At 38.6% G+C, this 21,341-nt stretch overlaps 1 protein-coding gene across 4 annotated transcripts in view; it reads right to left on the bottom strand.

The window, feature by feature from the left end:
• The window catches only part of MFS17 (Major Facilitator Superfamily Transporter 17), a 165,829-nt gene that overhangs the window by 17,957 nt on the left and 126,531 nt on the right, over positions 1–21,341 (bottom strand). For 2 of the 4 annotated variants that reach the window (XM_071582790.1, XM_071582793.1), the window contains exons 1-4: positions 10,755–10,943; positions 2,691–2,812; positions 2,504–2,559; positions 792–1,054 (exon numbers count right to left, since the gene is read on the bottom strand). In XM_071582790.1, coding sequence (XP_071438891.1) covers positions 792–1,054; positions 2,504–2,559; positions 2,691–2,710 — 339 coding nt within the window. In that variant the 5' untranslated portion in view covers positions 2,711–2,812; positions 10,755–10,943. Of the gene's footprint in view, positions 1–791; positions 1,055–2,503; positions 2,560–2,690; positions 2,813–10,754; positions 10,944–21,341 lie in introns of those variants that run through there. The other 2 variants (XM_071582791.1, XM_071582792.1) reach the window with 1 other exon arrangement.

Raw genomic sequence — 21,341 nt, 5'->3', positions numbered from 1 at the left:
CTACTGCTACTGCTATATAAGATATATAAAAAAAGATAATGTGAACGGCCATCTCTCATTCAGTGACACACATTAAATAATAGGATTTAGCAGGCCTATTAAAATAAATATATTCATAATAAGCAGTGATACCTCCAACTCACTGCACAAATCCCATGTATTTTTCAACTTTGAGAAACAGCTAACACTTCATCCAGTCACTTGTGAATTCTAAGGTAAATTTTCTGCTTTTAGTGAAAAAAAATATTCAAGTGCTTTTCATGAAAAGCACTTGAATATCCTATCAACTTGAAAACTGTCATTTCTTAATTATGAAGAGTGATCACATATAATTTTATTGTAACACATTAGAACACATCCCCTAGGTTATATCAGAAAAATTGTCTCAGCCATATCTAGCACATTGAAAAATTGATGAGATGAACTCACTTATTGAAAAGACTTGTGAATAAAAGTTTTACCTACACATAGGGTTAACCCCATACTAGTGAAGACCCATCATCTCAGATATAATATGCCTTCTCCAGGTTATACTTCCCATGGCTTTCCCAACTCCAACCTGACAAAAAGTTATCTAAAAAAGTGCTCCAGGTTTCTCAATATTTAAAGACAGCCATTCATCATGTTTTCATTTTTAAGTTAGAACCAACCTTTTCCAGGAAGATTACAGAATAGGGAGAGAAGAAACTAATTTCCTTGATAGTTACTAGCAGAGGGCCACACGCCCATTCTATGAATTAAGTTTATCTGCTACTTTATTCACTACCCATGAATATTAATCAAAAACTTACCTCCACATTCGTTTCATTGAGGTTTGACGTGCTGGAATAGTAGTTGTCACTGGAACAGTATGCAGAAGAAGTAGGAATGCTGGAAACACTGGTGTCTTCAGTCGACGTTACATTAGCAACAAAGCTTGTAGCTTTGTTCACATTTTGAGCAGGCATTCGCACCATGGCCACCATTGCCAAATTGATATCTGTTCTCATCATAAAGCTGACCAAAAAGCCGGAAAATGACAGGAAATACAACACAACTCGTGCTGGAACAATATCTGAAGAGGAAATTTTGTTATGAAAAAATTTTAGATAGTTAAATTTTCTATGAAAATAAAATTACTTAGTTTTGAATTAAAATGAGGAAGTTTTACAGTTTATTTTTACAAATTTCATGCTCGAAATTAGACATGGCATTCAAACGTACTGAAGTAACAAGCCACTTGGAAAATTAAACATTCATCCATTTTAGTATACCTAATGAACGATGATATTGAACCTGATCACTCAAGGTAATGAAAATCCTGATTACTCCCCGAACCGACAGAAAGAAATAGGTAACTAATCATTCGATGGTGTCTGGCTTAACTTTGTGGAAGACAGGTGTTCATTGAATGAAGAGCACAATGTATTTTTCTTATGTACTTTATTTTGGTCCTACTAGTTACAATGCTTAGGTGCCATCAACAGGTACAAATTAGTCAAGTTGCGGTTCATTTATAAATATAACATTCTCGTGGGGGAAGGGGTGGGTGAGAGAGGGGAGGACTGCAGACCACATCTTCCCCTTCAACTCTCGCCATCACATATCTCAAAAGTTATCTACTTTTATTTTCTGCTAAATACACTGCTAGCCATAACTCTCTCTAGGTAACTTTGTTCAAGAACTAATGACAATAAAAGATACTGAAGTGAAAAATGGGTACAAAGAAGATTTAATAGAAAAAATACTACACAAAATGTCCCTTTAGAACAAACAATATTTTTTTAAAACCAGTTAATACGGATGTAAAAGATTACAAATGGTATAGACTCCCTTATTATGGATTGATTTCACAAAAATAGCCAACCTCTTCCCTAGGGAACAATTTTGGATAGCTTTTTACTATGTGAACAACCTAAAATCATTCATGAATACTATGAAAGACAAAGTGGAAAAACAAAATGAAAGTGGCATTTATAAGGTAACTTGTAAGGACTGCAGTGCTATCTACATGGGCCAAATGGGGAGATCATTAAAAATACGAGCAGGGGAACATACATGCTGTTTCAGGAAATATAACCTTGTGCAATCTCACTTTGCCAAGCAACTGTATGAAGAAAATCATGGGAGCGAGTCCTTGAACAAAATTACCTTTTTGAGAGAGGTTTGTCCAGCAGTCTATTTAGCAGAAAATGAAAAGAGGATAACTTCTGAGATATGTGATGGTGGGAGTTCAAGGGGATGATGTGGTCTGCAGCCCCCCCCCCCTCTCTCACCCACCCCTTCCCCGCAAGGATGGTACATAAATGGATCGGAACTTGACTAATTTGTATCTGATGATAACCCCTAAGTATTGAAACTAGTAGTAACAAAATTAAGAGGTAGAAAAATACATTGTGTTCTTCATTTAACAAGACAATATTAAATTAAATTACTATGCAATACAGTTGAGATGGAGGCATTTCACTAACAACAAATGCAGCACAAAAACTTAAGTTTAATAATTAATAATAAAGGACTTTACCTTGTAGTCGACGAGAACACCTGGAGTATGGTCTCTTTGCATGTTCAACAGGAAGCCTGAAATGATGCAGAACATAACTGATTAACATCCCATTCAGAAAATAAAATGAGAAATGTATAATGAAAATCAAAAGTGGCCAATCAATGTAAGGAAATATTTAATTACTTATTGTGAGGTTTTGACTTACTGAGAATGGTTTTCATTCATGTTGATTGTTTAGAGTACCAAATATGCTCCCTTACAAAATCCTACTTCGGATGCCTTAGTGCAGGTGCGCTCAGGTGTCTCACCACCACAGGTATTACTTGCCTAGAAAGAAAGATTTTGGATATAAGTACAACAATTGAGAACCTTTTTCACCAATACCTTATGGCAAAGAAGTAATAAAATGATTCCAAAATTATTTTTTCCAATGAAAAGATGGCATATTTAGAGTAGGCTACAATTTATTACGGATGAAATGGACCCCGATTATCTGAAAGATGAAGATTTTGTCACTAACTTCAAAATCATCCATAACAGCACCATGGGACGATTTCATTGGCATTAAGATCAGCAAATAAATTAGCAGGTAAGTCAAACTAAATAGTTTAACAGTCATAATGACTTAGAATGAGAAAATTAAACCTTAATATGATATTCAATAGGTTCTAAAAATTGATGCGAGACGAATACATGACATTAAATTACAAGACAAATAAGATGCTGAGTTAAGCTGATAGCTAATTACTACCTCTATTTCAACAATAACTCTGACTACAGCAACTGCAAAATTAGATAGAAAGCTTGCACGAACAATTAATTAGTGTAAAAAGGGCACTACCAACTGGACCCAAGAAGTAGTCCATAAAAAAGTTTAGATGGCAATAATTGGATTACTATAAGCAGACACATCTCTTGAGCTATAAAATATTTGCGCATCTCAATCGATCAAAAGGCCACTCAAAGGATTTGACTAAAACATACATGTACCTCGATTATACATATCAGTAAGTCAAGTGACACAGTTACCTGTTAATGTTACCTGCTTGTAACACGAGTAACATCATGATCTGGGTCTAAATAATTTTAACAATATGATGAAACAGTATTTACATTCTTCTATTCCTCACATACATATGTCTTTCAGCACAAAATCCTTTCCGCCTGCACCAGGACTCCTGCAAATATCTGTTTGTCGATACATTTAGTGCCTACCGAGCATGTGATATTTTGCAGTAATACTTCCTGATACCTCCTCAATGCAAAACCAGCTTCACTTATCAACAACTAGAGTCCACATAATTGGAATTGTATATTATTTTGTATTGTCTTTAGTGATACAAATGTTACAAGCATATTCATAAGTTTTGATGTTTTTATTCTTATCTTAAATAGCATATCGAGGTGGACTAACGAGTTCCTTCCAGCAAAGAGCATATCACAGAATTAGCTGAAAAAAACCAAAAAATATCAACAGAGCAACTTATTGTACCACATAATCTCAAACGCGATGGGAAAAAAGGAATTAATACTTCTGTTAAGAGGTTGCGGAACCTGTTCTCATAATTTATCAGGAGTTCCTCTAAATCATGCAATTGAGCCACTTACTTTATTGATATAAAATTAGAGTGGCCATTCACCGCCAACACAGTACACTTTCAAGAGATAAATAGTTCACCATAATAATGAAACACTGAATTGAATGAAAATTTATAACTAATCACTGACAGCTTATGACTACTTTTAGTATCCAATGATTAAGAGTCATGATATACCATCCAATCAAAATCCTATGATAAATACATCTTTGCCTAAAATAGGCAAAGATGTATCCTCAAACCTGCTAACAGGCCAGCACTAACCAACATAGCTAGTGCAGCATTTTAAACCAGATTAAAACAAATCCACAGTACTATTATTTGAAGGAGAATATAATGCCCTATATCTACGTTTTAAATGGTAGAAAAAACTTAGGAGCAATTAATAGAAGTTATTAATTTAGATGGTATTCTGATTAAGATACTTCAATGTGATAACATGGCAGAAAATATACCTGAAAAATTGAAGGAATTGGGCGAGAAAACTTGACTTTATATATGTACTCATGAATGAAAAAAATCTAAGATAAGGTGGGGAATGCTGAGTGACATTACATTGCGAGTGAGGTTACATCGAGGCCGAACGGCTGGCAGCCGAGTAGGCAGAGCATTTGCGATGTGTGAAAAAATTAACAGAGGTACACAAAACATGTAGATGATAGGCTAGGGCTGTACAAAAATAACCGTTGCGGAAATACTAGCGGTGATTCCGACACTTATTTCATTGTGATTTACTGTGGAATTTTCGTCTCGCATGCAAACCTTGAAATAGTTATGTAACTAGGAAATCACGTAATACTTGAAGGCTTATTCCCTAACTATTTGTCGCCCGATGCTATTTTTCAAACGGCATCCGAAAATGGCATCGGAAGTCATTCTGAAAAAGCCCCAGGCGACAGCATCGGCAAACGGCGTCGGTAACGACCGATGCCATTCTGATTCCACGGGACAATTAGGAAAAAGTGAAGTTAATGCCTTCAGAATGCCGACCCAAGTTTATAGAAAGGTGAAAAAAGAAATACATGTTCATTCAATCAATGCCATTGGTTGACATGCTCCCAGCAATTGCAAAACAGCAGGCGCGGCACATTACCTCGTATTTTACTATTATAATTTCTATATCATGGATAGCTCGTGGTAAGTCATACTCTGATATGAAACTGTGAATCAAGAAATCCTTGACGCTGTTTTGCTAAGTATTATCATTGGCCGTGTATATCCATTTGCCTCTGAAAATATCAATTATGTCACTAAATAAGTCATTAAATAAATAAGATTTGAATACGGAATTGCGTTAAAACGTAAAACCAAATTCAAACGTAAAGTATAGAGATTTTCTCTCAAATTGAAACTCAAAAACAGAATCATGGAATGGATTTATAAATGGCAAGCAATTGCAGTACATGTGTTATTATTACATACTATAAGGTATACCTGTACGTCCTTTCTGAAGCATGTTCATAGTGTTGAAACGTACCTGTATTTTGAGCTTGACGACTCTCGTGTCTACATGATAAGCATAGTCAGTGAACAATAAAAATAATATTACTACCGCTTTAAAAGTTAACGAATACCACGGAATTTCTGTCCAACCACTCGCAGGTACTCTAGCTTCAGCCATAAATTATTATTCGAGCTATCGTGCAAAATGCCATTTTGTTAAATTTATCGAATAATAATAGAATTCAAAATTCATTCCTCAAAAATATCAAATGATTACGCTGTGTAGCTATGTTTCGTCCAATAATACAAACTAATTTTGTTCAATCAAGGTTTGTCAAATAATGTAATGTAGTGATGACGTGGCAATATGGCATGTCCCATGCAATTGATTCATAAGGCGCTTTTACAAGTTTAAAGTTGCGGATCGGTGAAATCTAAGGTATGCCTCAAATTGCCGACATAGGTATATAGTAACAGAGTATTACGAACGTTATTGTTGATAATAATCGAACGGTAAAGGTAGGGGTTTAATTAGACTGCGTAGATAACGGTACAATGATGCATTTCCTTGCCTCTTCTACCAAATCAACCAGATATTCGGCACTACAATAAACCGGATTATTTATATTAGTTCATTTCGCGCATACTTATTTCATTTCGTCCAACATCCCAATCCTTTTCTTTCCCTTTTCTCGCTTACCTTTCCTCGTTCTTCCCTCCACCGCAGCCTTCAATATTCGCAGAGAATTAAAAAATACCGTACAAAACGTCGACGTGCAACACGAAATGGTTTCATTAATCCCGCAGCCCGAATTATTGAAACTTAAGTCCGCAGCAAGTGAATACAAACCAGCCGCATTAACTCCCAGAATCCCCTGCACTATCTTCAATTATCATGTTTATATTGTGTTTTGTGAGACGATTTAGACAAAAGACTACCACAAAGCAATTCATTTGTCGATGATATTTCAGCGATACCATTGTCACGGGCTCGGCAGATCGACACTCAAATAGCATCCAGAAATGGCATCGGCGCGGAATAACTTAAGATACTATTTCACGAGGCTGATGCCATTATGACAATCTCAAGAAATAGCATCGGACGCCATCGTTAGGGAACTAACGATGGCGTCCGATGCTACCTTTGGAAATATTTTGAACGGGCTCATTGGAGAGAAATATAATTAAAATTACAAAGAAGCTGCGGGAGATGCCGCAACAGTAACTCTTAACGGAGTCATCCGCTAATGTGCATTTCAATGCAACAATTTCAGAGTGTAAAAATCATTCGCCTTGACTAGGATCCCAGTCAAGGCGAATGATTTTTACACTGAAATTGTTGCATTGTAATTACAATTAAGTACGCACATTATTTTTAATATTCATTATATATATATCTGTTAACACAAAAAGAATTTTAACAATTTTTGAAACCTGTTCAAAAACCAGATTAGTGGGAAGGTCTTTCTGATACAAACACAGCTCAGGAACTCTGCCGGATGAGAAACGCTTTTTTTTGGAGAGAAAAGACGACGCCCGACCTGATAACTGTGCCATGATCTTATGATTCAATGGCATGGTGCCAACGGTAATATCCTATAAAGCTAGTATGGCCACTTCGCGCAATCCACAACGCATTTTCATTGCTTTGAGTGCGATTATTTTCCCGATGAATTTTCATTTATAATCACATCATTCCTCAAACCAATTACAATGTTTGGCAAAGATTACCAAAAGATATAGAAACAGTAGAAACATAAGCATAGCAGTTTGGTTAATACATATTCACCATAAAGCAATAAAAATAAAATTACATTAAAGGCTTCTAACGATTCCTTCAGACTAATACTATTTTAAATACGTACACTCTCTCACAATGGTATTTATTTTTTTTGTTTAAAAAAATTTCTATAAATATGCTTTAAGGATTGATTGGATGAACAAAATCAATTAACAGAAAAGCGCACCAAAATCATGCGAAAAATGCGCAAGCTGTTGGTCATTTAACGATGATTTTAAATCTTTTGAGGTAAGTAATGCCAAAGGTTGCAAGGATTGAATTCCTTCCAGAACTTGAAGAGATTTTGAGAAAAATTAAAATGATATTCTTAATCGCGGATATTGCACCAAAAGCTTTCATCTGTCGCCTTAGATAAAAACTACTCAGATCAGCTAGTTCCCATGCTCAACTTTTTTACACGTTCTGAGAGAATTAAATGTGAAAATTAATTGGTTCACAGTTGAAGGACGGAGTAATATCCGACGAAAACAGCGGCCTTCGAACGAGAGGACGAAAATAATATCATCGAAGTGATATGCTCAAAATAATCACCGTCCTGGCATCCAGTTGATCTGCCGAGAAGCGATGAAGACAATTGAGAAGTACCTGAAAAGCGCTCAAGGCTATGAGAGGATATTATCTCCAGATCTTTTTATTTCTATAAAAAAGGCCTTGCTCCCGAGGCTACACCCGAGTAACCTTGCCCTTAGATGATATGGCAGCCATCTTCATCACACAAACTTCAAGAAACTAACACGTTCAAATAAAAAAATAAGTTTTAAAACTTTTTATTATCACGCCATCAGAAACTAGAATTCACTAAGAGTATGAAATTTGTCTTTTTTCATTGCTCCAAAGTTTTCAAACACACCGATAATAACTAAAAGCATAGGCAGTATATATTGCTCATTTTAACTTAATGGAATAAAACTGGTTAATTTCAGAACTAATGCGACTATTGTAATCCAATTATGCTATAAGACAATTATGTGTGAAAATTAATTAGTGCAAAGCTGAAGGACGGAGTTAAGTTAAGATACTATTAATTAAAGGAAAGAGTTAAAAAAAGTATTTTTCAATTAATTAATTTAAAATTTCTAAATTTCAATCTCACTCGGTCCTCGATATTTGCCCAAGCACTCTTGCAACTTTACGGAATACGAACTGCAACGTTCCACCCCCGCAAGCCAAGCTTCACCTCAGAAGATTCGAATCTCCGCCCTCGTCTCCAGAATCAAACACCTATATTGCCAAAACTTTCTGATAATGTGAACATTCGGGTGGAGGCGGGGAAGGGAGTAATCAACTAACGTTTGAACTCCACCAGACAAGACCTTTCCATTGATGCCCCCCACGTTGCTGGGACTTAGTGCCGATATAATAATCCAGGGTAGCGTGGAGGGGCAGCGCGGCACGGAGGCATGGATGTGGGAGTGGGACTATCTAAACCATGATAACATATTATACTGTCATCAGGAGAACGAAAGATAGTGAAATTTCAGGTCGAATCAAGAACAAGCCAAAAACTTCAACAAGTGGGTGAATAACAAATCACAATATATGAACGTAAAAGACAAGTCACGGTACAAAGGCATGAAAATAAGAAAAAAACTTTTGCCCGAATAATTTCTATACTTCATTTACTTAATACTCCGTATGTTATCGTTTGTTCTATTAATTAAAAATAACGAAACTCGGCAACATCAATATTCATTTGTGGAGGGAATGAAGCATCGTAATTCCGCAACATTTCAAACCGATAGTACTTAACGCAGACACTGCCGACACGTGAAAGTCAACCCTAGAAGTAATGAGGCGACATAATCGACGGGCATACTTGTCAAAAAAGAAACCGCGATGGTGAGGGCAAAAAAGTCTCTAGAAAAAGAGGACAATTACATTATAAATACAAACGCACACTAAGTCCGGAATAGATGTTTCCATTGATAAAACAATAAAAGCTATACGGCGTTTTCCGTGTAGAAGCTGCACAGCACTACTAATTTAACAACGAAATAAGGAAATTTTGTTTGGGATTTCCGCATATTTTCAGGTTGGAGCTTCACCTCTTTAAAAGTTTAACCTTCACCAGTGGCTCAATCGATTGTCAAATCATAGCATACTTAAATATTAAGAAACCAGAATTACAGGGAAAAATCAAACTTTTCCATTTGCACCATAGGACTGTCAAATACAAAACTTTGTACTTGTGCGATTACAGAACTTTGTACAAGTACAAAACTTTATATAGCAAATAGAATCTTGTTCCACTGAAAAATTACTCTTTTGAAATTATGGACGGGAAAGGAGGACGTCACATTGTGACCCTAACATCCCACGCCACTGCAGGTCGCGGAACATATTCAGACGCGCGTTTCCCACAGGAGAGCAACAGGCGATGGGGACATGACCCGGCTTAACCCACCACGTACAAATTTACAAGAAAAATAGTATATTTTGTGACTTTCCAAGAAGCCGAAGTCTGTCCGTTCTAAGGCAGAGAATTACAGAATGAACCGCAAGAACTCAGAAGAAACCAATTTACGATATATTCACAGCCGATATTCGATCACAGTCAATTGTGTTATAATTACAAAGACGAATAAATAAAAAATTGCACTTTTTAAACATTTTTTCTAAGGAATCTGAAGGATCTACATGGTATTAAGTATCGCCCCAACACCCGAATGACTGACTTTTCTGCGCGTCAAGGGATAACTCAACAACTTGTTGGCATCAAAATAAATAGACATCTCAGCACAGCGTAAATCTTCAAATGATTCCTGAAAGCTTACCGATGATTTTACAACTGTTCTCCAAAATGTAATATTCAGTCGACTACAACCGCATAATGCTTCTGGACTTAGAGAGGTAACTCCATATCCAAGAGAGAAAATAAAAAAAACCCAAGAAAGTAATTTTCCTAGCCACTTGTCTTATATAAGTTCAACGGAGAAACTTTTTGCCCTTCGTTATGGCATTAGTTGAGTCTTAAAGTTATATCTAACAATCAGGCCGGCATTCAAAACACCAAACATTCCACGATAATTGGGATGCGCACACCAAGAATAACAAGGCCAAATCGAAATTACTGCAATACATTAATATCCGAATCTACCTACGATTTCTGCGAAATAACCCAAGTTCCTCACCAAATCGACATGTAGATCAGTAGCAACGAAATAAGGGAGACGACACGGCCGAAAAAAAAAACCTCACCAGTCGTTTTTCCCTTTCTCGGTTCACGACAAAAGTATAAGGGGAGATTTTATCTCACCTGTGCCTTAATTTTCACAAAATTATTCTAACGGAGTAAACAATTGAAGTTGACCCGACCGCAGATGCGAACGCGCAATAGCCAGAAAAAACCCCAGCCGGAGCTGTGTCAAATGTCGCGGTGGAACCGAGGGGGGAGCGCACTTCACGCACCAGAGGATTCGGTACTCACCGAAAAGCACGGCAAGTCGAAAGGAGTCCGGCCAGATGATACCCACTCTCGTCAAACTAACAGCAGAGTTCACACAAATCAAGGCACGATCCCCAACGAATGTCCGCCACAAACGCCCCGACGCACAACCGCAATTCCTCGGAGGCTGATTCCTAACCGTCCGTCCAACGCGAGCACCAGAAGAAGAATGAAATTATGACGGAAGGCCTCACACCGAGGAAGACAGGCTCTCCAACTCCGCAGACCCTTCCCCTCCTGACGGATGGGGGACCCCAACCCCGAGCTTCGAACACGCTCAACCCTCCCCTACCTCCGCTGCGACCCCTCCCCTCACCCCCACACCCCCGCTCCAGTCCACGCGGATGATTTTTCCCCGCGACTCAAACGATATCCCCCTCCGAAAGTGGTCGCACTGGCGGTTTCCCCGGAAACGATGAGTTTGCACTAACCCTTACCGAAGATGAATGGTGCCGTAGATTTCCCCACTCCATAGCTGATATGACGACGCTGGCCACGCCGGTGACGCTGACCATGCGCGTTCCTCCGCGCCGTATTCGACGGCGTCATCAAGGGCGGCCCGTTCTGGCATCGAGGTCCCCACTCCGCTCTCCTTCCATCTCGCTTGTAACTCCCTAACCAACCGATACCCCCCCCAAACAACCCGGCCAGTGGAGGGGACCAAATGTTACAGTCTGAAGGCACCCGTTCTTCCTGGATCCCGCGGCCGACGGGGAGGACGAGGAATGCGCATTTCTTGGAATGTGCTGAGAAAAACGCGGCCCCCGCAATCGGATGGAAAGCTTATAGGATGAGCAAGTGGAAATAGATGTTATGAATTTGCGGCCAGTCAACTTTACACCTCAAACCTGACTCTCCCCCCCTCACCCAGCAGATAACGAAAGATAGGAAATCGGGCCAAGGTGAAACGGGGGTGTGCTGAGGTTGTGTCCTATCTTTCCCTTGCCCCTGTCCGGCCGCCTCTTGCTCCGTTCTTGGAACTTCCGAGCGCTAACCTTTAGGGCGTTTATCGGCGCTTAGATATTGTCTCGCTACAAGACCTTGGGAGGAATTCAGGGATAATACAAGCCGAGAACGGTCAACTTTGACGAATGGCGACGCATTAGTCTATGGGAGTGACGGTTCAAGAGAGCATGCACGTGTCCGCAAATTTTAAACAAAGCCTTGTGCTCCAGGCAAAAGCGTCGGAAAATCGCTGAGATCATTTATCAATGCAGCACAAAATCTGTACAATTTAATGTAGTTTCTTTGAATAGAAATGTAAATTTCTAATTTGGCTGTAGTTTAGGTAGAATTACTAAAATTTTAATTTCTAAACTATATATTTCACAAGTTAGCTACCCGTGAATAATTTATTCGCGAAAAATGTTCACATTAGATTTAATATTTGAACTAACGAGCAGAGGAATGGTAATTTATAATTAACAGGCAAACTCGGAACGTGACATCATCTACAATAGGATGTTGATTTTGTAGAAAAGAGAAATACATTTATTCTATCCGCAACCATTTTAGCCATAGTAAAAGACTGTACACTGCACACAATCTGAAACAACGATTGTCTGAAACACAAGAAATTAAATAGTAAAAATGCCAACACTTTTAAAGAATATAATTAAATGGCGAGATATGTGAATAAAGAAGGTAAATAAAATTTCCACAGTTCCATGATTTTACATCCGTGAGAAGCTTAGCTATACATGCCTCAGTTAGTGCTGGGTAGTGTTTCCATAAAAATATCATTGAAGCGGCGCTGAAAATATAAACTTTTTTGAAAGGTACCATATACCCTAAGGGAAGATGTGTAGCTTTCAAAAGAAATACGAAAATATTTACTTTGCTCTATATACACTAATTACCTGAAAAACAGCTGGGCTGTACTAAATAGCACATTTCACTGTGACATGCTGAAAGGGCGTACGTCCGCTAAAAAAAGGACGTACCATATTCCAACATAAGTACGAAATTCATTCAACTCAATATTTATTAAGAAAAATCGTGAAAATCTGAATATTTTATTTGTAAAAGTGTTCCAAATTTGTATTTTCTTCAAAATGGTTCGAATACCGTAAAAGAAGCAATGATTATTTTTATTTTACTTTAGCTACTGCTTCATCTGGCTATACAGACGAGGAAATGAAAGAATTTCTTGAAAAGACCCAAGAGAGCTGATCAATCAATGCACCCGAAACTAATCACCTATAATATATTGGCGATTGGCTAATATATTGGCGATTGGCTAATATATTGGCGCTGCCTCGATATTATTATTATATCGACGGCCGACATTGGAAAATGTTTCATTATGTTAACACACACTCGAATGTTCCAGCCATTGTGCATCGGCTCCATTCAAAATATTTCTCTCGAAAAAGCCCGACATATAATGCCACAAAAGGATTTGTTCAATGACACAGAAACAAAAGCGTGTGTCATCACGCTTTTGTTCGATGAGTGTGCGCCCAGACGTATATTGATATTAAGGCTCTAGCGGCTTTGCACCCGAAAGAGCACGATTTGGATGCGTTTTATAACAAACTTGGAATTTAACGAATCAAACAAAAAGGGGAACTTATTGGGACAGCAAACAAGTAGGGAGATGCCGTTCTTTCATTGTATGTACCTCCTGATCGAAAGACGAATTGTTTGACACATAAAAGTGCTATCAAAGTCGAAATCGCCATGTCATTCTAGCAGCATCCAGATGATCACATCCAAGAAATGCTTGTTGAATTATAAAACTTACCCCGCAATACCCTGTGTGTACTTGGACAGCGAATGCTTCAACCTCTATGATTTCTGTGCACTTAATTGTTGAGATTTCGTGATCGTTATGGCTTTAATTGCGCTATTATTTTTTACGACATTTGTATATCCAAATTAGGATCTCTGCCCCTTAACGAACGATCGGCCTGGTTGGCCCACCTTGCTGGTCTGCTGATTGGATTTCAATTTCCGATAACCCATCTTTCCCCTGTCACTTTTCTATCACGTGATGCAGGTGTGAGGTAATGAAGGGCGTTGTGACTGGCTCATCTTATGGAGCGATTTCCCCCTACTTTTTAAGCGTTAATATACCGAAACTAGATGAAAATCAAGATTTAGATTTTGCAGCCATCATACACAAAATTCCAAAATCATCCTTAACGGAATCATAAGCGAGGGGTCCGACAGAATACTGCACGTAGTTTTATCTTCATTTCAATGCAATGATATCGGAAGGAGCGAGACGGGAATTATGATGAGTTTTGTTTTACACGTATCAGCACCTAATATCGACTTTTTTTTGGAGCCAGTAGTGGGAAAGAAAATTTACCCTGACAGGAAGTATATTTTCTGACTAAGCTAAAGAGTAATTTTGTACAAAACTACTGAAACGAGGTAACTCAGCTCGACACAATAAGTGGATTTCCTTAAAGTCCTCTTCGTGCAAACAGCATCAAAGATAGCATTCGATCTAATATATAGAGAGTAGTAGTACACGGTGCACAGAGAGACAAATTCAGGCTGCCTTCCAACAAAACCTGAGACAGTTTTTGAATATTCCTTAGAAGGAAACGGGAACGACTACAGATTTAAAAAGCCCAATTTGAAACACGCACAAACATTTAAAATACTCAGAATTCATTTCTCAGCTGGAAATTAATTTTAATGGATGATTTTTATATATTAGTTTGTCAGTGATCATTAAAAAGTATCATGTGGCCTAACTATTAACACCCATACATTCATAACACATGGAATGGATAAAGCAAAGCAAATAATTGATGATTAAATCTCTTGCATAAATTGTAAGGACGTCTCTTTAGCAGTAATGTTGAAAATGTACTATTACCCCCATTGTGCTGCGGTAGGAGAGATCATGTCAGTAAAATTAAAGAGATTAAATGCAGAACGGATAGATTTAGGATGTTATTTCTTCCACGAACAATGAGGGATCAGAATAACATTGTCCGACCGCGGTAGGGTAATATTCGGGTCAAAATTAGTCTGGTGAGTATTCACCCTCTGTCACACACCCTAGCGGTGGTTTGAAGGGTACTAAAATAAAATACAATAATACCAAAGGTATATCTTCCCTCTGACAGCAACAGAACTGTAGAATACTAACCTCTGCCACAAAATCATAAGCTATGTCATAGATGCTTCAAAATTGTAACCAAGTACGTTGTCAGAAAAGGCCTACTCATGTGTGTGTGTATCCAAGAGATTTATAGAGCGACAAAGATAATAGAATTCCACGTTTCTACTGTTGGTATTGTTTTTCGATAATTATACGCATTCATTTCGTACCGATGATCTTTTATTAGTTTTTTCTCCGTATTGAGAAAACAATGGAGCATGTTTTACTCAGGGTTCTTGTTCCTTCATATTCTTTTATCTCTCGAATGGGGAATACAATTGCACGTGAAAAAGGGAAGCTTAAATCATAGAACTTTTTGTGTTTATGAGAGCCAGATGACCAACCGTCAATATCTATTGATGGATATGTTTAGTCTTCGGGAAGTCGAATTGATTTGATTTTTGATAATAGTAAGGACAAAGGCTACGCAACTTTTGTCTTTGTTACTCGGTTTGCTAAATTCACCACGGTGTAGATGTGTTTCTATGAGGAACTACCACCGCTACACTACGCTACGAAAAGTTATAATTACTAAATTCCTTATTTGTTAGTATAAAATACCACTATCTTAATTTATGGGTCGTGGTAGTCCAGTGGGTAGAGCGTTGGACTGCTGACCAGAGGGTTCCGGGTTCGATTCCCGGGCAAGGCACATGCAGCTCCACCCAAGCTAGTGATTTTTCGGGTACCAGATCTTCCTGGGAAACCATAACCGGCACAGGGAAAGGAACTGGTCCCCCTCCCCTGATGTGTGAATTTTCACACGCCGTATAGGGCTTAGTACTGGGTGATCTCTACCATCACCTACTAAAACCGACCTTCGGGTTGATTACTGTGTTTATGGTTTATCTTGATTTATTGAGCACCCTAATCATGTTGGATTTTTTGTACACCTAAAACCATTTACTTCCGGCATTCATTTTCAATAATTATATAACGTACGTACGTATTTTGTCATTAAAATGGATATGAGTACATTGTAAACAATATTAGCCTTTTTTGGGTTTCTTCCAACTGTGCATCGCAGCAAAGGCGTAATAATATTAATAATTGGAAGATACGAAGATGTTTTTCTAGTACCCTGCAAGCCACCGGTAGGGTGTGTGGCAGGGGATTAATACACACCAGACTAATTTTGACCCGCATATTTTTACTCTATTCTACTATTTGCTCTCCTATTATGATCCCTTGTCGTTCGTGGAAAAAATTAAATCTTAAATCTATCTGTTCTACTCTTAATCTCTCTAATTTTACTGACATTTAGTACGATGGGGCTAAGAACATATTTTCAAACCAATGTTAAAGAGACATCCTTCCACTAGAGATATCATCCCTAATATCATGCAAGAGCTTTAATCTCTAATTTAACCTTCGCTCCGTGAGTGATTCCAAAACTTGCTCCTCTAGTAATTTTGATACGCTAATCAGTTTATCACAACAGATTTTTTACAAATCTGGCTCCTCAGCGATGCATGTGATTTAATTCGGCAATCAATTCAACTACATGAGGATCCCATTTATTAGAAGCATATTCTAAATGAGGTCTAACCAGAGAAAGATAACATTTCTTTTTGACCTTTCCATCACATTTACCCAGTGTTCTTCTAATACATCGTAATTTTTTGTTAGCTTTTTCACATATTCCTCGTATGTTTGACCCAGAAGAGGCCGTATGTGAGGGTAACGCCTAAGTATCTAATCAAGCCTACGTTCGAGAGGGAATTGCTCTTTTTCCGAAAATTCATCACTACGCAATTTTTTAAGTTTAAATCTAATTACCAAGAGTCGCAGCAGCGTTGTATAGCATTAAGGTTATCTGATAAAACTGCTCTGTCCTAAGGATCACGGATATCACGGTAAACCACTGCATCATCGGCAAATAAACGTACTAATCCAACCCAGGTTATTTTTATCTATGCCCTATGCGTCTAGCTTAGTGAGCAGTTCACCATTAGGTACTTTTTCGAAATATAGAAAAGCGGAGTCAACTGGAAGATTGCTCTCTCCCGAAATAAGGATATCATGAACAAAAAGCGCAAGTTCGTGTCCCGCAGGATCTATCCTTTTGGCAACCGTGCTGATTGTTCCTCAATAACTCCTGATTATCGAGGTATTTCCCGATTTAACTAAAAACTATATGTTCCATAACCTAGCATGAAATGGATATGAAGGAAAGAGGTCTGTAATGGTTCATTTGCTCCTTGTCTCCGTTTTTAAATATTGATGTAGCATTAACCGCTTTCCAATCACTGGGAACCTTGTGATCTAAGGGCGGTTTCTTAAACATAATTTATAGATGCGGTGCAATTTCCGATGCTAGTTCCTTATACGAGGGTCATCCGGAAAGTAGTACCCGTTCGTGCCGCATGAAGTGCTGACGACGCGAGTAGCCGCTGGACGAGGTCAGATAGCTTCAGTGGCTTGTCTGCCTTCTCTGAGCCAAGTTGCGTGACGCTAGCATTGCCTGTGTTGTTTCTGTGATTGTTTACAATGTTTAAAAAAATTGAGAACGCCGCCAGTTGTGAAGTGAGGGCAGTGATTAAATTCCTCAATGCAAGAAACGTTCGCCCATGTGATATTCATCGCCAATTAAAGGAGGTGTATGGAGACAATGTAATGGACGAGTCGTCTGTTCGGCGGTGGTGTCGCAACTTCAACATGGGGAGGGGGAACACACACGACGATGAGCGTTCGGAGAGACCGTCTGTCATTACAGACCCACTGGTGAGCTCAGTTGACGAATTCGTGAGGAACGATCGGCGCGTCACAATTGATGACATCTGTGAGCATTTTCCCAATGTTTCTCGAACAATTGTTCATGAAATTGTTAAACACCATCTGCATTATGCAAAAATTTGTGCAAGATGGGTCCCTCGCGTATCTCAATGAGCTGGCGGCGAAGGACTATGCAGCAGGAATACAGAAACTTGTCACACGTTATGACAAATGCCTTAATTTGCTTGGAGATTATGTTGAGAAGTAGTTTAAAGTATCCTCTTTCAAATAAAATTTTTTATGTTTGTTAATATTTACTTTTGTGTCTTTATTTCACGAACGGGTACTACTTTCCGGATGACCCTCGTATATACGAGTGGGTATTTCATCTCGCCCGGAGGATATTTAAGGCTAAATATTTTTAAGCAAGCGTTCTATTCCATGGAATGAGAATTCAATTTAGGACATCGGTTGGCGGGAACAAATTGTTAAGCTATCGGAGACATTAAATTGAACTGAATTAACAGTAGACTTACATCCAAAAGCTTCTCTGACGCACGACCAAAACGCTTTCGGATTATACTTCAAATTTTCTGCTAATCTTTTTTCTTTTGAATTCGCTTAACGCTTTCCCAAATTCCTTCTCAGCATTCGCCCTAAATACCTTATAATTATAAGTGACCTCATTCCTTTTTTCGCTAGAGATATCATCCCTCATATTTTTCATCTGACTTTGACGTTGCAATGATTTTCTAACATCCGTGTTGTACCATCTAGGTTCCGTGTTACCTTTTATAAATTTACTAGGAATGAACTTGTTGACCGCCCACTTTCAATTATGGATAGCCATTCCATGTAGTCACACTTGGCTCATTCAATTTAACCTCCATTTTTTTATCATATGCAGTGACGCACAACACGCGGGATCCGATGTTAATGTTTTTATTAACATAAAGCTATTTTAAAATTCACATTATAATTTCTAAATTTGTATTGAAATAATAATTACATTACTTTTGCTATTGAATTCAATTAAAAAGCCTGTATCTGGATTACTTGCGGACCTATTGATGCAAAGAAATAATTCAAATGCAATAAGTATTTCTATATTAATTGCAATTTTTCTTATACCCGACCCGCAACCTAGGAGAACATCCAAAAGAGCTGACTAAAGTTGTGCATCGCAGTCATAGGAAAACTGCTAAACCGCAACGATTGATCGCGCCCCTCGCGATCGGTGAGAGCGGAAATTTGGTGGGAGGAAGGCATTCAGAGCTGCCCTGACCACCGCAGAGGGTTATTCCCACCCATCCCACGCGAATTTGTGTGCAGATGACCGGAAAAACGCCACACTCGGCCGCCTCCAGGAATCGAAAGGGGAACGCGCCAGCGTTGCAAGGCGGAGGGCATAGCCGTCGCCGAAGTTGCTCTCAGGAAGTGAAAGAGAGAGGGGGAGATTTAAGGACGCTACGAGCGCGTGTCAGAAAGGGGAAACAAACAATTTTACCGACCCGGTCTTTACCAACATCACTTCTCGGGATTCTGGCCTTATTTTTCAACAGACTCAACCGGACGCAAAGTAATTTTGAATTTAAATGACTGAACTTTCTCGAACTCCGGGACTTGAAATGATAACATAGTATTCCATACTGTTTGGAAAGGTAAAGGGGTTTGAAATGTTTCAGTATTGCAAAATTAAGATTGCACAACATAATACATAAACTAATCGTCACATTTGGCCATTTATTGTGGATTTTTACGTACAGAAAACAATAATCAATTGCTCAGTAGTGTTATAAGTAACATAAACAGAGCTCGTATGAGCACAAATTTCAAGGGAGAAATTTCGACACAAGATGGAGGAGTTATTATTTATGATATAATTTGGGTTCTATGAACGCTTTCCTAAAATGTTTATTAAAATGGAGGAATACCAAATAGAGCCCAAATCTATGTTTATGGCCTTATTAAGGTTATCTCGAAAGAAAGAGAACACGTGTCAGAAATGGGAAACAAACAATTTTATCGAACCCGCTCTTTACTAACATTACATTCTCAGGATTCCGGCCTTATCTTTCAACGGTCGCTACCAGACGCAAGGTTATGTTGAATGACTCAACTTTCTGGTAAATTGGGACTTGGAATGACTATGTAGAATTCCTTAACGTATCTCTACATGCTATTTTAAAGGTGGTACTATCGGTTGAATCCTTCGGCCCCAAGAGAGCCAACCACGTAGCGTGAATTGAAGCATTGCGCTTCGGATAAAAATGGAAAATTACATATATACGTACCAATGTTAACATTCATTTAAAGTAACTCTGACTTTTCATTTCCAGCGATGACATTACATGTTTGTGTTAGAAAATCAAGGCGGCTGAGCAGAATAAACCAACAAATTGTCAAACTTTATTTGTTACGCATAGTAAAAAAATAATGAATAGCTCCCGCGCATCATACGTTTAAATAAGCCAAGAGTTCTTATGAGCACAAAATCCAAGAAATACATTTCGACAAAGGAGTTGTTATTTATGAAGTTAAGGAAACAATAAAGAGCAAACAATAAAGGATGATGGGATTGATTATAATATTTGGGTTCTACGAAAGTTTTCCTTTTCCTGGATAAATCTGAAACAGTGCTCAAGTCTATAGTTTTGGCCTTGCTTTAGGTTATCTCTAAGGAAAGAAAAGGAGAGAGTGGGGGATCGAGATGGTGCGGGGGCTAACGTACTGGCTTCCCACCCTGAGGGCGCGGGTTCAAATCCCGGCGGTGTTGAATATTTTTCAGAGGTATCTCGATCCCTACTTGAGGTGCTTTGTGGAGGGCACTTTGAGTGAGTACGCCGTCCGTCGGATGGGACGTTAAGCCGCGGACCCCTTGGCGCCTTTCGTAAAGAGTAGGCTAATGCCGACGCCGGGTTTCTCTCCACCCTTCATCCTTTCCTGTCCTTCCCCTATGGCGCAAATGACCTTAGCTGTCGGTCGCCTCCCCTCAAAACTACTACTACTAGGAGAGAGTGTGGAACTGCGAACGCGTGTCAGAAAGGGGAAACAACAACCCTCTCTTCATAAACATTACCTCTCGGGAACTGAGCCTTATCCATCAACAGCCGCAAGGTGATAGCGAATGAATATTTAAACAATTTAATCTCGCACTTGTGGGAAAAATTAAAATGCTTAAATAATAATTTCTACCTCGTTTATGCAACTTTAATAGGTATGTCAACATTTTCTCTTAATGCTGGATATTTCGGCCGCATACGCTCCTCCAAGTATTTTCGTGACACTGCACTTGGATAATCACCAGGCTTCCCAAGATCATGACTCATGTAAACAGCAATCTTTCTCCTCATGTAGTCACTCAAACCAAGGGCATCTTTACAAGCTGCGCGCCTGAATAACCCAAGTACAGTATTTTGATTTCATTGTTATCACAAACATTTCCACAGGCATTGTATTCCGTCCCCCTAATCCTACAATTTCCCAAAACTTAAACAAATGAATTGTCCCGTGGCTATTCAAAATTTATTAAAATAATAATTTTTGCATAATTTTGAAACCATTTTATGTGGAATTATCTCACATACGAGTATCTCAACTTGATCAAGTCGAATCGGCGGGATTAGCCATTTTCAAACGGCAACACAGTCCACAAAGTTCGTGTGCGCACTTCTTTTGGCACATCAAAACTAAATGAACCAAATGAAACGTTATGAACTTCGAAAGAGAGG

This window comes from Hetaerina americana, unplaced genomic scaffold (assembly GCF_022747635.1).
Source record: "Hetaerina americana unplaced genomic scaffold, ioHetAmer1.1.p SCAF_12, whole genome shotgun sequence".
Taxonomy (NCBI): Eukaryota; Metazoa; Arthropoda; class Insecta; order Odonata; family Calopterygidae; genus Hetaerina; species Hetaerina americana.
Note: the sequence above shows the minus strand (reverse complement) of the source record. Positions and strands in the feature narration are given on the sequence as shown.